The sequence below is a fragment of the Anopheles marshallii genome, chromosome X (genome assembly GCF_943734725.1).
Source record: "Anopheles marshallii chromosome X, idAnoMarsDA_429_01, whole genome shotgun sequence".
Taxonomy (NCBI): Eukaryota; Metazoa; Arthropoda; class Insecta; order Diptera; family Culicidae; genus Anopheles; species Anopheles marshallii.
In genome coordinates this window covers 9,832,891-9,850,249 of record NC_071325.1, presented here as the reverse complement: position 1 = coordinate 9,850,249, position 17,359 = coordinate 9,832,891, and the positions used below count along the sequence as shown (strand labels likewise).

The 17,359-nt window shown below is 45.5% G+C and overlaps 1 protein-coding gene across 1 annotated transcript in view; it reads right to left on the bottom strand.

The window, feature by feature from the left end:
• LOC128708706 (ras guanine nucleotide exchange factor L) overlaps positions 1-17,042 on the bottom strand; it is a 75,863-nt gene extending 58,821 nt beyond the window's left edge. Inside the window, exon 1 of the mRNA XM_053803689.1 lies at positions 16,937-17,042. Within this exon, the coding sequence (XP_053659664.1) occupies positions 16,937-17,042 (106 nt within the window). The remainder of the gene's footprint in view (positions 1-16,936) is intronic.
• Positions 17,043-17,359: the final 317 nt, after the last annotated feature.

The following is a 17,359-nucleotide window of genomic DNA, read 5'->3' as shown; positions in this document are numbered from 1 at the left end:
CAAGATGGTGCGGCATAGATAATTACTTGCAACTGTTATCTCCCCCCCTTTCTACCACACGCAAAATCATAAACGACCACCGGCGTCTATCGCTTACCGCCCTTCACCACGCAAAAAACAGTCGAGCAAAAACAACATTTTTTAATTGAATTTGCCGATGTGGTGTGCGCGCCGGTCCAACGTACAATTTCATTTGTCACGCAATCCGACCACCGGTGTCGATTCGTTCCGCAAACTTTTCTGCCAGGCAGGCCTTTTAGCTGCGGCTGGATGCAAAACGGTTGCGGCACGGTTTCGCTGCCGGGTGGTTGTGGGCAAGTTTTGTTTGGTGAAGTGGAAGAAAAGAAGAGTGCCACAAATGTTGTGAAACATTCACCGGGACGTTGAAGATGGTTCCGGGGACAGGCAGCGAAAGGGCTCAGACAATAAACCACTTCAATCGCACAACTATAAAAGAAAAACGAAATTTAGTACGGGACATCTTGGCGATTATTGTTGTGCAGATTGATAGCTGGAGATGCATGAATGAATGGTGAAAGATTTCAATTAATAGTTACTTTCAACGTTACGGTTCATCTTGCATGTTGTTGGACACAAAGGGAACTTTCTAATTCACCACTGCTACTTTCTGATTTCTCTTCCATTACTAAAGCTATTTGTTTATAACCATACGTAGCATGTTTATATGTGATAATTGGCTAGTGTTAGTGAAAATCCAATCATTTGAAGCCAACGAGACACCTCCATGTCAGTTAACATCACATTGAAATGAGTCATACTGACAGCTGATCCGCTCGAGAATTTGCTTTCTAACAAATATTTCTGCTAGGTTGGGGTTATCACACATGCCATCACCAGCAACTCGAGCGGCGATAACAATTCTTCGCCAACGGTTGAAAATGCCAAAAGTGCAGAATTCCGCTTCAGGCTGCCGATAGCGAAGCTGCAATTCGATACACCTTTTCCGTCACCGCAGTAAGATGACTCACTCACCGAGACCGTTTTCAACCGCCGTCGATGCTAATAACCAAACCCCCCCCCCCCCCCACACTCCCCCCATGGTCAATCATGCTTCCGTTTATGGGTCTATGCGTCTCGGGACGTACGAGATCAGTCCAGCCAATAGGAAGAGATCCCTTCGGCCGGTGGCTGTCTGGAAGGTATGAATGAGTTAAAACGCACAACAACCCCCCTCCCCCCCCCCCTCCCCCCTTGCATCAGCTGCGCATGCTCATTTTTACGACCGTGGCGAAAGTGTGCCGTCGCCGTCTGCGCGAAGCACAAGCGCAAATACCGACCGTCGGACCGGCCCCGCCGTGTCGTAAAATCGTGCACAAAGGAAACACGCACACACGCGCGTGGAAACATGTTGCACGCAGCTGCAACAACGCGCAGTTGCGTTTGTGAGTTCGCAGCTTGGAAGCTTCGGGACGTCCAACCGCCAGCCAGACGGACGGATTGCCGCCGGTGGCAATCTGGGTTAGAGTCGGCCGCCAGTTGAACTGCGACGTAACCTTCAACATACGGTCGGATCGCTGGCTGCTAAGACCTTGGAAGACCAATGAGAAAGCGTCTGATGCGCTTTGCATCAGACACGAAAACTCCTTACGCATGACTCACATCAATGAATAACTGTTCGACCTATGACACTTTTTTTTAGGTTTGGGCGAATCATTGGTTCCCTGCGAGGAAGATCTTCCAGTTTTGTCCAACGCTCAAGAAATTGAGGAATTCGGGTACAGTTACGTCAAAAATACAGTCCGTTTGTGTGCCTATTTCTTTTTTTACTTGCCCTCTGAAGCTTCCCTGTGCTATCGCCTCCATCTACCAGCCACATGTCACATTCTGCACCGCTGAGATCGCACATGTAGCATGCGGGAGCGGCGAATTGGTAACACGCTTGCTCGACCCTCTGCATGCTCCGGCGGCCATTGCTCTCGGTACGCGGCGGCCATGCTTGCGCATTCCTTCCTTATCGCGTCCCGTTCACTTGCAGCGGCAGCGACGTTCCGTCTCTATTTTTCCTAATTAACTTTCTATGGTCCATTCGATCCGCCGTTCGGCTGTTGTTCGAACCCCTTTCGCTGTTTTAACGCGGCGCGACCTGCCACTTTCAGCCGGCCGCACTTTCCACGCACGCAACGGGCAGGCTGTACTGTTATGCTTTTCCCCCCCCATCACCCTTTTTTGCACCCTTAAAGGGGGTCATTGATCGAACATTCACCACTCCTTCGGTTGTTTTCGGTGATTAGGTTAGGGCTGGTAATGTTGCACATTAGTCACGACAGTGCAATCTAAAATTGGGTTTTCCGTACTGCACTGTTACGGCATGGGAATGCACTCCATCTGCAGCGCATTAAAACCTCCAGCATGTTGCTATTAAACGTAACAACCGTGGCAAAACTCGATATAGGAAGTATTGAACATCCGGTGACTTCAAAGAGCTCGCAATCTCTTGAAGTCTTTCGGAGGGGTTTTATGTTTGTAAGTGCGGACTGCCTCATGCCGTCACCTTCCTCCGGCATCGAAAATCGATGGTGGCCGAACGATCGCAACTGTGTTCTTGCACTTTCAAAGATAAACCCGCTGCATTTGATAAACCTTTGATCTGCGTTCTCGTGCAGCGGCAGATTATCAACACAGCCACAGAGAACCGCGCGGTGATCATGACTTTCGATGCAAGCTAGGTCCCGGGTTTGAATCTCTTGAATCGCTTTGAAGAATCATAGAACAATAAACAACACAACAAAGCATTAACAATAAAGCGTTAGGAAAATACGTTCTTTGTGTAGCATTCTTGACGGCTTCGCATAGAACCAATTGAGATAAAACCAGGAAGATGAAAATTCGGATTCGCCAACAACATGGTCGTCATCTGGAAGTTTCATCTGTGAGCCTTTTTTTCTTTGAGACTGTCGGAGGAGAGACTCTTCCTAGGGGACCCACTTCCAAGCCCAGGGAACTGCCCGATTCTCCAAAGTGCCTACGGACTAACAACTCCTCAAGCGTCAGAATCTAAGCCGGAATAGAATGTTTACGTCAGCAGTAAGCCTTCTGGGTGCATTTATCCTTACTAAGCAGCTGACAAAACCCCCCAAGGTGCCCAAGGCGATGATCATTGGTGAGATGTCAGGTGTTCGAGATGATCACGACGTCCAGAAAGACAGTTACCGTAGGCATTGATACCTGCCTCAGTGAACTCTTCTCACTCGCCGGCAAGGTATGATCCGCGTATAGAGTAGAGATTGAAGGTGGCTAAGAGTCAGAAGAGAGTCAAAGTCACCTTTCAACACACCGGCCACACGAGTCTGCTGCTGCCTATAGCGACGATGTCTTCCAACCTAAGTCTAAGGAGCTGAAGACGACCGAGAGTCGGTTTGCGCGAGTAGCGGACCAACAGTTTATCGGTTTTATTTATGTATTATTTATCGATCTGTACCCCTGGCACAGAACACCCAGCAGTCAACTACCACTTTTAGATGTTGCCCTTCCCGAGATGGGACAAACGTCATCCCCGGACCGGTCTCCGTCCAGGGGTGAGACCATTCGTCACACAGATGTTAGCTGAAAGTCATAATTACTGACAAACATTTGAATAGCATTCCCCCAATCGTATGGTTGCCGAGCGTGCCAAACATGCACAAATTAGTTTGGGCCCCTAATAAGAAAAAAAGTGTAAGCGGGGGGTGGGTGGACATGATTAAATTCCAGCATTAACCGGGTGGTTGTTGCGAGACCGAAGCGAAACTCACAGTCAAATCGGACCACACAACTGTCTCACTTGCTATAGGTTGAACGGTGGTGTGCGGAGGGAAGAAAAGGGAGGGGGGGGGGAGGGGGGGGGGGTAATAAACTTCTCCAGAGCCCCCTTACACTTCGGAGTCCTCTCTAGCATGCGGACATGGTTTAAGCCACGTTTTTCGGACCTTTAGATCCGCCACTGGTGGGTCACCATGTCCGCCGTTGCTTTGTCCGCTAACCGTTAAACCCGCCACTGATTTGAGCTGGGGTTGTCATGAAGAATTTTAAGAATTTAAAGACCAAGCATTCGCCCTGGCATGTTCGGAGATGAGACATGTGTTTGCCGTCTGGGTGTCACTAGTGCCGGAACGCGTGATTAAACAAACATACAATACACACCGGTGGCGTCATCTGACTTCCAAGCGAAGCGAGCCCTTTTGCGTACTGCTGAGCGCTGTTCACTGCTAACACCGGCAACCCAGGTGTTGGGGGCGACTTACGGTGGACGCTTGGATCAACGGGGGGAAAAATGGTTCCAAACGCATCGCCGGCACTCCATTTTGGCCCCCGTATATCAAACACTACATCGATTGATCCTTCCCGCAATAAACCCCCTCCCCTCACCCCCTATTAGTGCATCCCACTTGTTTGCAAACAGTGAACTTCAAAAACACAACAACAAACAAGCGGTTGTGGGCGTGGTGGGGTGCTCTTCATAAAGGATTTCGCCATACACGTGTCAAAAGAAGGGCTAAGCTTTGGCTCGTTTCTCTTGGTACAAACCAAAAAACCCCCATCCCCCCCCCCACCCCCTCAAATCCCCGGTCCCAAACCCTTAAATCCCGATGATCCTTTTTGGGGAGCAAACAAACAAAAAAAAAACGCTCCCCACGAAACCCATGTCGGGCCAAGGAATTTCGCCCTGCCGTATGTAGATGTGGGCCTAAGCATGGACCGGCCCTGGTAGCTGCCGGTGCTGCCGTGCATGAACCGTGCACCGAACGAACCCTTCTCTACTCCGGTTGATCCTATTTTATTTCCGGTCCCTTTATCGTTTCCCCCACCGCTTCCGTCCCCTGTTTCGCCGGGTAGTGCTGCCCCGCAGTTGCGTAAGTGTACAGCGGGGCTTCCGCCCATTGCTGGCGCCCGCTATCGCAACGCACACATAAAGTCCACACTCACTGTCTCTATTTTTTTCCCTGCGGATCGAGTGGTCGTTACAGCTAACGGAGATACGAAAACCGGGCATCCTAATGGCACCTTAAGCTCTGCCCCCCCACCAAGATAAAGGCGAGATGTTCGCATCGGTCCGCAGCGTTTTCTTGCAGCTCTGCTTTGAACCTTACGTCAACTTTGGTCCCAATGCTCAGGTCACACCAGTGATCTTACAAAACCTTGACTCACCGGTCAAAGGTTCTCGATGGCAGCACACAAAAAGGAAAACGGGAAATTGTTTGAAGTAACGTTCTTTCGGCCACTTCTTCAAGGCTCGCTGGTTATGCTGACCTTCTCCATAGCAACAAGAATAAAAATTCTAAGAAAATAACACACACACACACCCACCTACACACATCGAGCAGCACTTAGGATGGTAGGAAAAGTTTTCCAGCCAAGATGGCAGTGGACATTGGAATGGTATTGTTAGTGAATGCAGCATCGATTTGGAGCATTGATTTCGAACCGTGTGGGAAATGGACCCAAAGGTGAATGTGCCTTCGAGGTAAGACTGTGCGTTAACTAACGCAAGGTGCTTCGCTTCGCATGTACCGGAAGCCGGGTACCAATGCCGGCAGTTTTTTTTTTAACCCCGCCGTCACATGCATGCCCCTTTTGGGAGCGAAAAGGGGGGGAGGAAGAACCTGATGGGAAAAAAAATCCCCAACTGCAACATACTGCATAACCTTTAGCGGAGTGAAAACGTTGATTGATTTTGGACGTTGTGTGAAGGTCAAAATACGCACCGAATGGTATGCAACGCTACACTGAGCGGTGATTGAAACTGGGACTGGCAGTGCCTTTTTACGTCCACCCTTTGCAAATTGGGCAGGAACAGCTTGACATCAAAGCGGCTAGTGGGCTGTGATGCGGGATATTAATGCGGAAAACAATACTTTTGAATGGAATCTTTTTGGCCGAATAATAAGCAAACGTTGCAGGAAGCATTTGTGTGATTTCTCGCACGGATGTTTGGAGCACCTGACTGCGCCGTTTCATTTTGCTCAAGAGCCTCACAAGTTAGCAATAAAACAGAAACAAAAGACGAAATCATTACACCATTTCGCACGATTCTTTCCCGGTGATTTGAAGATGTTGGAGGTGCGGGGGGGGGGGGGGGGGGGGGAGGGGAGGGGGGGGGGTAAAGGCAAGACACAGAAAATAAAGAACCCAACCCGATACCCCGAACGGCGTTGGTGCACTTCAGCCATTTCACTGGTGCAAAAGGTTTGACGAGGCCAGCCCGGGCCCAAGTGTTATGCGAAGCGAAATAAGACCGTAATCCCACTTGATCACGTACCCAACCTTCCCTTAACGCCACGAGCACGAGTGTGTACCTATTCGTTCTAGGGGGCAGCGAAACGAACGACACAAAGAAGAAATACACAACTACGTGCTGGATAGTCAGGCCCGCCCGGGGGGATGTTAATCTGCGCAGGTTAACTCGTTTTTTTTTCTACAGTTTATAAACAAACAAAAAACCACCCTCAACCAATGCGGTACGGCATGGTGTTATGTTTTACAGGGAACGTGTTCAAAAAAAGATATCAAATGGAATCCCTTCCGGGAAGTGGCGGGACGATTTTTCCTGGAGAATTCTTTGCGCGCTGGGGTGGCGAAAAGTGATAGTTTTGGAACGAAATCCGCACCATCGGGCAGTTTTCATTGCTTCCCACAACGTACTCATCACGTACAGATTTAATACCTTATTCCGCGTGACATATTTTGGTGGAAAGTTTTAATATCCCAATGCCACTCCAACTTCATCTGCGAGTAAAACTGAGAGTTTGGAGCGACTATCGTAGCGCTTTGTTGTGGAAATAATGGATTGGTTGTCTTCCTCTCCGTACTGCGGGTGAAATGTTCTTGACAGACAGGCTTTAAATGTTCTAAAACGGATCAAGATGTCTAATTTTTTTTAAACAAATTCAAACCTCTTCCTTTCGAGGAATTGCAACGGGACGACCGTTTCGTGACGCTGCAACGCCGCATATGATGTATGCTTTGCAAGTCAGGCAATGTGGTTGTTATTGATTAAATTTGTGAAAAATTGCAAACTCCCCGCCGCTTACATTTCCAATCGGCCATTAATTATTCGGGACCAACGTCAGCGCAACACAACACCGGAACTCCCCCCCCCAATCTCCGTTTCTTCCCGCCATTACCATGCACCGCACGGTTGACTCTTGCCTTCATTTATCTTCACTCGTGTATTGGCACCTGAGCCAGCGAGTCCCGGGCTCGGACAACCGAAACGAGAGTCTTCCAACCCTCCCACCCCCCAGACGTCCGTCCAGCGTTGGGTTGATTAATTATTGAAATCGCAACTGGAGCCCATGGGGCTGGGGCTTGGGCCGAACACCTGTCACCCAAGAACATGCGAGTACGCCGGCAAATTATCATGTCGCTATTAACGTTATTATCATTACAGCATCGATTCAGGTAGGCCCTGCGCTGCTGGGACGCCTGTTTGTAATTCATTTTGGTTGGGAACATGCGCCGGTTTGCGGATGAAAATCTGTCAACCTGCTCTTTTTTTTCTGTGTGGAGATTATTCATTAATTGCAGCCGAAGGGATGTAATGTAGTTAGATGTTTTCATTAAAAAGAGAATGTTTTACACAGATTTTATACAAAATTGGGGACGTCATTAGTTATGCTATTTCATTTTCTATCCTCTTCTTACCCTGATTACTCTACATCACTTTGATCCTGTGATAGTTTGTGTATACGATGATTTAAAACGTTCTGTGACCTTTTTGCATAAGATGTTTTACTAATCTAAGTGTCTTCTTCTTCTTCTTTTTTATTCTTCTTCTTCTTCTTCTTTATCGACACAACAACTGCAAGAGGTCTAGAAGACCTGCCATCTATGGCTTTCTGTGGCTTTATTTAGCCGTAGCTGGATATAGTCCTGACGTATAGAGGATTGGTCCGGATGGGATTTTGGTCCGGTCCGTTCGTGTGAAGACCGGTGGCGCTACCATAATGCCATCTGTGTGTGCTACTGATTGAGGGTGTAGAACCTCATATGAATTATACGTTGACGCATGTGAAAAGATCTTCAATAAATACATCGTTTTACATGCTGCCAGAGCAGTTTATATTTGTTAATTCAACTTTAACACAAACAGCCAGATTGTATGAAGAAACTGATCTACAAATCATCTGCGACAGTTATTGCCTGGGCATAATGTTAACCAAGTCGGAAAAGCTGGGTCTGTGGGATATAATTCAATTCCGGTGATAAGAAATTGAGGAATCCTCAAGAGGACACCATGTTCCCCGACTTACTGCAGTTAATCAGGCCAAAAGGCGAAAGCGATGTATCAAGGTTGAGTTGAGAGCTGACCCAGGGCAATTAATCTGGTTGATGAATCTCCGAAGGTCACTTTGCACAGCTGACCTTAGCGAGTTCCATCATTACGGTAGGTAAAGCGACAATATTAATCATGTAAATGTTTGTATGACTCCACGGATTTGAGGCTTCTTAATTATGTATGTAGTTGTTAATCCCGCACAACTACGTACAGACGAATAATGAACAGTGCGGAATGTAATTGAACCCGCATTGAAGTGTCTTTCATTCTTTGCTTTTGTATTTCAAGCGCAGCGGGCAAGACACTGGTTTCGCAGACACAGACTGAAGGTCAGCTTAAAGCTTCATAAACACCCGACCGTGCATCAGGGTTTGTGACCGGAAAATGATCCGGGAAATGTTGTTATTGTTTCTTTTTTTTTGTTTTGTTCCGTTGCACCATCGTCTTATCCACCGGCCGGTAGAACCGGACGGTTTTTAGCTATGAGCTATTTCCTTCGTTTTCATGCAGCATCCTTCCACTGTGCGCCGTGAACGAAGGAGGGACGAAGCAGTGTTATTTACCAACGTTAGTGTTGCAGATATTCGCTGGATTTGTGGAGCGTTCGAATGCGGATTTAAGTTCGATTGGGTGAATAATTCTTGCAACATCCATTTTGCGCCGAATACAACGGGCGCTCGGTGAGATTTGTGTTGTGTTGGAGTGAAGAATAAATTATTGGAAAACCAGTCCTGACTCACAGCTCTGTGATAGAAACATCCGATAAAGAGATAGCTACGTTCCGCCCGCAGCTTTCCGTGCGCTTTATAATGGTTCGCAAAAAATCTTTAACTGACATCTCGATAATTGAAAAAGCGTTTACCAAATTGAAATTATCATAAAAAAAAAATAAACATTTCCGGACTGGACGCTGACGGCTGCTCGTCACGAGCGTAGCGAGACAACGCATTCGGTCCAAACGACAAGATAATGTTGATTTGATTGCAAGTTTCCAACGCATCCATCAAACAAATCTGGGTCGTATATATCTGAAACGTGCCTGATAAAAAAACAATCCCAGTTCGCACAAGAATGCAACGCACTGTCGTTTGAAGATGTTTCGTGCACCGAGCCATCAAACTGCACCAGTGCGCCCCTTCGCTGGTGTTCTGCGCACAGACGAATGAGGGAGAGACGGTTGACCGAAACGATTCGCAAATTAATTTTATGTGCAGCGGTGCGAACCAGTTACTCTCGAGAGGATTACCAGCAGTGTATGCCGTTGCCGGGCACGAAGCATCCCGACGAAACCCCACTGTCAGCAACTGCTTGTCGGGACTGCGAGTAGTTAGTCACTCCATCCACCGTGCTGCTGTCCAACGTCACGGACGACACCCGCGACCACCGTACATGTGTTGCGAGTCTTTCGAAACCCAGCTCCATCTATCCTTGGACTGGGAAGATCCGCCAGGATCTTCAGTCTTCGTCCCTTCCGTGCGTCGCATCCCCATAACAAACCCAACCCCAGCCAGCAGTTTTCTTTTAACTTTTTTATTGACCCTACCACCGTCTTAAGGTGTATTTTTTTTATACATGTATGCGATGCATCCGCCTAGACTCCCACCCCCGAGCAGTAGAAAACCGGTCGTCTCAGCGGCACAACCAGAATGCCAGAACAGCAGAAAAACCCTCCGCTTGGGCGTTTGCTAACTTCCTAACCTCCCCCCTCCGGCGTATAGGTTTCAACTCGACATCACCCGCAGGGTCGTCCAAGTGACTTTTCCCGAGCCCGCTTGCTGGTCATGAAGGTTTCCCCTTCGTTTTTTTTGTTGTTGTTTTCTTTCACATAATTTTCCCAACAAGCCCTTTCCGAATACGATGGACTTTCGGATGGTTTGGTGGTGTTTATTTTTATCTGGTTTATTTCTTTTCCATCTCCACAAACGTACACCGAAACGGTCACCCTTTTCTGTAGCCGCAGCAAGCATCGGCAAGAACAAATGGAAAACAAACCACTGCCCCACCGTCTCGCACATGCCGGGGACTTTCCGGGGTTGCTTTAGACGGGATGGAATGCCCTTGACCTATTGGCAAAAAAATAGTGCTGAGGTTGAGGCTCGCTACACCGGCGATGCCATAAACTAAAAACGTTGCTATAATTATAAAATTATTCTTTTCGCTTTCTTTTCGCTAGTGTTATAAATTTGGCTTGAGAATATTCTCCGCAATGATCTACTTCTAGGTTAGGAAAATGACTCTTAATTTTGTTTGCGGCACAAGCACGTCAGCAAAAATGCCAACTGCAAAGGCTAATTATAACGAATAAAAGCAACAACAAAACAAAAAATCGGTTAAAATTCATGACTAACTGATTATGATCCTTGTCGGCGCTCGTCCTTTTTTAAGGTACGCGCCCTGGTGTTTAAACATAGATGGACGAATGAATGTGTATAGAACGTACCAGTGTAAAGAACACACCGAAAGCGTGGCGAGCAAAAACATTTTTATGCTTATTTTGTTTTCGTTTTTGTTTAAATTTTCATTTCCAACCGGAACCGAACGGAAAAGGCGCCGCCAGCAGCGCATTTACTGCCACACGCCGAGTCCCTAATTATGACTAAGATGGATGGAAATAATTGAAAAACTTTCGCTCAAACTAACGCGCTCTCCCTGCCGGGGCGCCCTCAACTGTCTAACGACTGGATTATGCGGTTTGGCTTCTACGGCTGGCGAACGGCGAACAACGATTAGCAGTTATTTTCCGCTTAGTCGGCACGGTTTGCCGTGTCGGTGGTACACCTAGCTGCTGCGACTGCACGCGGCAAGCGGTTTGCTATCAGCTGCAAAACGCATCGCATCCAGTCAATTTCGCGCGCAGCGATGCGGGTGAACGGAAGCGGTACTCATGCCGAACAGTATAAACGATTGTGACGGTCGTGCTGTGTTTAATGGTTCGAATTTGTTCGCACATTATTTTGCTAATCAAACATATCAATGAAAGTTGCATTTGTCGGTAAGTAGTACGAGGGCTGCTACATATACTCATTCTCATGACGTAACCAGCACATCGAAGACAGGAGAGTCTAATCTGCTGTACGACAATTCGCCGTACAGTTCATAGAGCTCATCATTGTGGCGACTCCTCCACTCACATACGGGGCCAAAAAATCCTACTGAGCATCTTCCTCTCGAAGAATGCGGCTAAGAGGGTTTTGTCAAGTTTGGACAAAGTCCATGTCTCAGAGGCGTATGTGAGTACTAGAACTAAAAAGGTTCTATACTGTCCCAGATTCGTTCGTCGTGACAGGTTTTTTGAGTGAAAAAGACCTCCTCTGTCCATGTGGATGATCTAAAAGCACTTTACGGGTTGGGTTGTCCGGTGTCATTCTCATGACGTGACCAGCCCACCGGAGCCAGGAGAGTCTAAACCGCTGTACGACAGTAAGTTCGCCGTAAAACTCATAGAGCTCGTTATTGCAGCGGCTCCTCCATTCAAATACGGGGCCAAAAATCCTTCTGAGCATCTTCTTCTCCAACACAACCAAGAGACTTTCGTCAGTTTTGGACAAAGTCTGTGTCTAGGGGGCGTATGTGAGTACTGAAACTTATACTTAAGCGAATGCAAAAGTGTATAAATCAGGCTGGAGACTACTTCGAGAAACAATAAGGTAAGTTTTGATGAGAAATATTTGCATTTTCATTATTAGGCCAGAAATATATAGAGCGACGTACGTATCATTCTGTACATCCGAATATTATCAAACAGTAGATCAAAGTGATTGGAGCATTCATTACTTTGACGAATAGTTCTCATTCACTAGAATTTTAATTTACATAATTGAGCGGCTTTTAATAATCCCTTCGTATTGCAATGTCAGTATTTTTACTTCATTTTCATTTAAGTTTCCCTCTCTTTACTATCGATATTAATCATATAATGTATGCACATTCGGAGCTTTGCTTAATCTGGCTTAGCATTATATGGCCAACGTATGTAAACTGGGTGTGATTTATAATTTATTCATTAAATACATGAAACTTTTGTAAACTATTCGTCATGAAAAAACTTATTTCATCTGCAGCAGGTGATGTCGTTCTGCGAACGATGCTGGCAACATCACACAATAAAGCGAGGTGAGGTATGTTAAAGCAGCTAGCACCGATTTCTTGTATCTGCTTGCATGAAGCAATCTCAAAACAAATAGCATTCCAGGCAAAGGATCCACCCCTGGTACCGTCCGAGGCAGACAAGCTTTTACGCTTTTTATTTTCTACTACCAAAAAGTTATGTTTTTAAAGTGTTTTTGACTACAGCCAACGTGGCACAGTGGGAATTTTAGTACCAATATCAGGATAAAACTCGGCCGAGATTGTTCCACTCAATCGCGCCACGGTTCAGATTAGCTTATTTTAATGGAAATCCAATGAGAGAATATTGTAACCAAAATAAAAAAAACGACCTTTTGCTGTTATTTATATTAATTTAAGTACTATAAAGTTATCAGGCAAATCAGTCATCTCAGTCAGCCTGAACAGTCGAACCAAGAGGTACTTTATTTGACATAATTTATTTTGATTAATTTAATTTATTTCCTAATTCCACAATTAATCTAAAAAATTCGCAGAAAATAATATGAGTTTTTTGTTTAATACCGTAACTTAAAATATGTCTGATAGTTTTTTTATGACATAAAACAAAAAACAGTCAAATACGATTTGCCAAATGAAGCAAAATGAGCAAAAATTGAAAGGAAAATAAACACAAATACATGCTCAAATGATATTTGCAGGAGTGATTGAGGTTAATAGTAACTACATAAAGCTTGACGTTTGTTCGAAGTATCGTTAGGATGGCACAATAAAATATTATTTTTAGCAGCAACAGAGCAGGAAGTTAAACACAGCTGTCTTCACAATACAACGTTAAAGCGGAAGAATGGAGTCGCCCAGTAGTTTGTAGCGGAAAAAGCTTTCCCAAACTTTAGGAATAAGAGCTTTAAGAACTTTAAGCGCAAAAAATGCTCCTTTTAAGTGATTGGAGTTTATAAACTTTAGGGGTAAAATTAATTCTAATACTTTATAGTCTGTAACGTACAGCAAATTATGGGACACTGTTATGAAGATTCAAAATGGCACCATTGTCCAAAGCAAATGTGTAATAAATCGGTCGTTATAAGAAGTCTTTTCAGAGTTGTAATGATGCCTAACATACTAAAAAGTTATAAAGAAAACTTTTCAATAAAAAAAAGCTGAAATCACCACTGCTTCAATGGTGACAATTTATAATTAGAAAGCGTGTAAGGTAAGTATCGTTTAAAAATAAAGTCTTAGCTGTATCTCCCAGACCCGGTTTATGAGCTTTCGGGTAGCTTCATCCCGAATGGTGCCCACGGTACGTACCGGTCTGTAGCTACAATTGTGAAAGAAAATGGACACCCGCATTGTACTGCATCTCGAGCACAGCTCGTTAGGTGTTAATAGTGCTCGACATTTTATTGCTTGTAGTTATTTTCGGACTGGCTTTGCGAGCAACAGTGGAGTAATTTCGCCTTTAGCGAAACTGACCCAACTGATTTTGCCGTCAGGAGGTCGGGATTTTGTGATGCCATAGCACTATTGGCTGCATCAGAGGGTAGAAAAATCAATTCTTTATGTTTAGCCCAACGAAAAGATGATATAAGAGCAGGAAAATATACGAAAAAAATGGAACAAATGCTGCTATACGTTAAAGCTACTTTAATGCAATGGAGTCTGCCAACAGACCGTCCTTTATACGTGCGTAATTACAGAAAGACTATTAAACTGTTTCGAAGCGTAAGCGACGGAGATAGCGATTGAATAATTTAAAACATTCAAGCAGTTTTTCATCTAATCGGGCAACCGAAACATGCAAAGGGTTGAACGACACCCCTGCAGCCCCATCTGCGCAGAATGTAAAATATATTACCCGGCTGGGGAGGAATAATTATAGCTCAGCGTTCGACATATGCTTCCCACCGGTTCAGTCGAACGTTTTATTTGCATACCGGACCGTGCCACAACAAGACTGCATAAATATTAATCATCGTACTATTTACTATTTTAGCAACAACCAGGAGAGATAACATCCACTTAATAAAGAGATGATATCCTCCACCGACTGAACGAAACAATTGCTTTGCGATCGCACGCAAAGAAGCTGCGAAACGAAGCGAGAAGTCAGCGGTGAGTTGGATTTTTAGCACAACACTGTTGCTTCCCGGTTGCCAACCGCAGAGGTTCGGTGTGGTTCGTTGGACAAGGGAAGGTCACAACCCAGTGGTGCAGTGTCCTTTATACCCGAAAACACGCCACCAGCAGCTCACGACACCCCGGGGGGTAATAAGGTAATAAAAAGGGGCCCGTTACCAAGAGGTGATGGCAGGTGCCACCGCACGGAACGGGCAGCCGGTGGGACCCTTTTTTTATTTGTTGGGCTGCTTCGAGTTGTCGACGTGCTGGAAGAAATTGTTATCGTTGGAAAAGTTTGCGGCAGAAATGAAGTGATGGTTACGGCTTAGGAGATTCGGTGTAGTATCATTGGTTTTTGCAGCATTCTCAGTACGATTGTTAGCTTTGCGTTAAAAAAACACTGTACATTCAGTTGTTTCACGTCTACAAACTCGTGTAGTATTGTACTAAAATCATTCATATAACCTTTGCGTACAAATAAAACTCATCATGCAGTTATGTAATTACTGTACGGCCGTTCGAAAAATATTGCCCCCTAAAACATTTCGCCACAACCACATTAAGCGCAACGCATTTGCTCCAGAAAAACCTTTCCACTTTCGTCTATCGCTAGCCAGCACTAAAATGTGGCACTGCCCACGGTCACTCGCTTGCTAAAAAGCCCAAAAACCATTGACTGACAGGTGAAAATTGCCCCGTTGGTGGTGGTGCATTCTGTCCCATGCCAAAAGTGTTTTGCGTGGCGCATATCAAACCAACTCAAACAATGTGCTAAAACATGCATGGGGCGGGATGGTTCGGGTATGGTACCACAGCACCGTATCGATGTGAGTTTAACAGGTTACTATGAGGACGCTTGGTAATTACATTTCGCAAAGAGATATTGGGAAATATTAAAAAACTTTCAGCAAGGTTTTCTGTGAGGAATTTGTGGAACTGAGCCTGAGCTGTAAGCCTGTATGTTAGTTCTTGAGTTATTAAGTGCACATGGAACTAGCAACTCTTGGGGCCCCTTAGAAGAGGTAATTGGAAGGTAATTGACTCTCGTCTATAAACTCGTAATGGTAGTTTTTTGTGGATGTACAACGGGTAACTCCAAGCACAGGCTATACCTATTGACCACTTTTACGATACCCGAAGGTGTTTTCGGCTACATCTCAAATTTATTGTCCCAAATAGTTTGTCGAAGTAGTACAGCAAGCAAATTGTACCTCGGTAACCTCTGGTACTTCTGATTAATCGGCACAACAACCTCAAAAGTCTCTCCAACAAACCTTCTTTGACTTTATTTTCCCGTACCGGGATAGTCAAGTTCTGCGTGTGGGGGTTTGGTCCGGGATGGGATGGGATTTTGGCCGGGTCGGTCGTGTGAAGACCGGCGCCGATACCAATACACCACCGAGCTGTCCCTCTGGAACACTCGTAGAAGTTTATTAGGTTCTCCCGATTCTTTCATCTTCGAACGATTGTTATCTTCCCTTACGAAGACTTTCATCGGCGACTAAGACTGTTGTTTTTTATTGTTTTTATAGAGACTTTGAGCTGGGCAGCTTCATTCGCCTCTTAAACTAAGATACTTTTCCCATTTATTTATGCGTATAAGATACCGTACGACTCACTTTTAAGACTCAAAGTAAGACTTCTCGCAAATGGTGATTCTTGGACATGAAAGCTCTCATATTGAAGAACTCCTCAGAATTCGAGGCAGTAAGTGTTTTTTCGGTAGAATGCCATCTTCCCCTAGCAAAAACAAATCAAAAGAGTCCTTATTTCATTGCGGACCTAATAGCAGGTTGAAGGCTTTCCAGTTGGTCGAGTTAATTTTTGTGAGCCTACTATTCTACCTTAGTCAATAACTAATCAGCAACAACGCACGCTTTTAAAACACTTGCTAGCACCAGCGGTAATCAACAGCTTTAGGACACATCAGCCGGGTGACTAACACCGCTCGCACACGCCCTGCGGTACGCTGACAATGACATGACACACTGCCGTACTGCGGCAAAGCAGCACGTGCACGTGGTTTTAAAATATCGCCTAAAATTCACACCAGGCAGTTGCGGACCATGCACACCGTAAAACGAAGCGTTCGCCCCAAATCTGTTCCCACACGTCCGTAATCATGTGTCATAAAAGATGGTTCGAATGTTATTCGCTTTATGGGTGTAGAAGCTTGCAACACCTTTACCTATCACCGCAGATCTAGTCTCGATTGGGATGAGCAAACCTTTTCTATAAACCAGTCACCAACATGCCATTTTGCTGGTTTCGTACCGAAACGTTTAATCGATATTTGGCGGAACAATGTGACACTAACAAAGAGTACATAATTGAGTGATATTGTGGTGGCGGGGCGTAATAATCACGCTACGCGTTAGTGGTGGTAGAAGTTTTTTTTAAAAAAAAAGGCAGCATGGTTGGCAATTCTATAACAACAGCAGTGAGTAGATGATTCAATAATGTGTAGCTTACCCGAGTTGTTACTGCTGTTGTTGGACCCCGTTTTGGCTGCGTTACCGTTGCCGTTGATGGAGTTGAACAAGTTGACCGCGCCGGTACGCCTCAGGATCCAGAACATCGTTGCCACAATGGCGGATGAAGAACCGGATGGGGGATGGACCAGTTTTGGGGTTGTTTTTTTTTTTTTTGTTAAACAAACACAAGTCAATGGGGTCGCGTTGCACTTGTCAAGCTAACCATACACACTAGAGCACGCATAAGCTCACACAGACACACCTACACACATTAACGCTTCGACTGACGATGCGTTTGTTTTTTTTCTTTAGGCTCTGCGCCTATTGCAATGAATGGGTGTTATTGTTTTTTAGCGTTCCGTACGTACGATCGTGCCCTTAACGCAACTGGCCGGCCAATAGTGGACCGAGACATTAATGA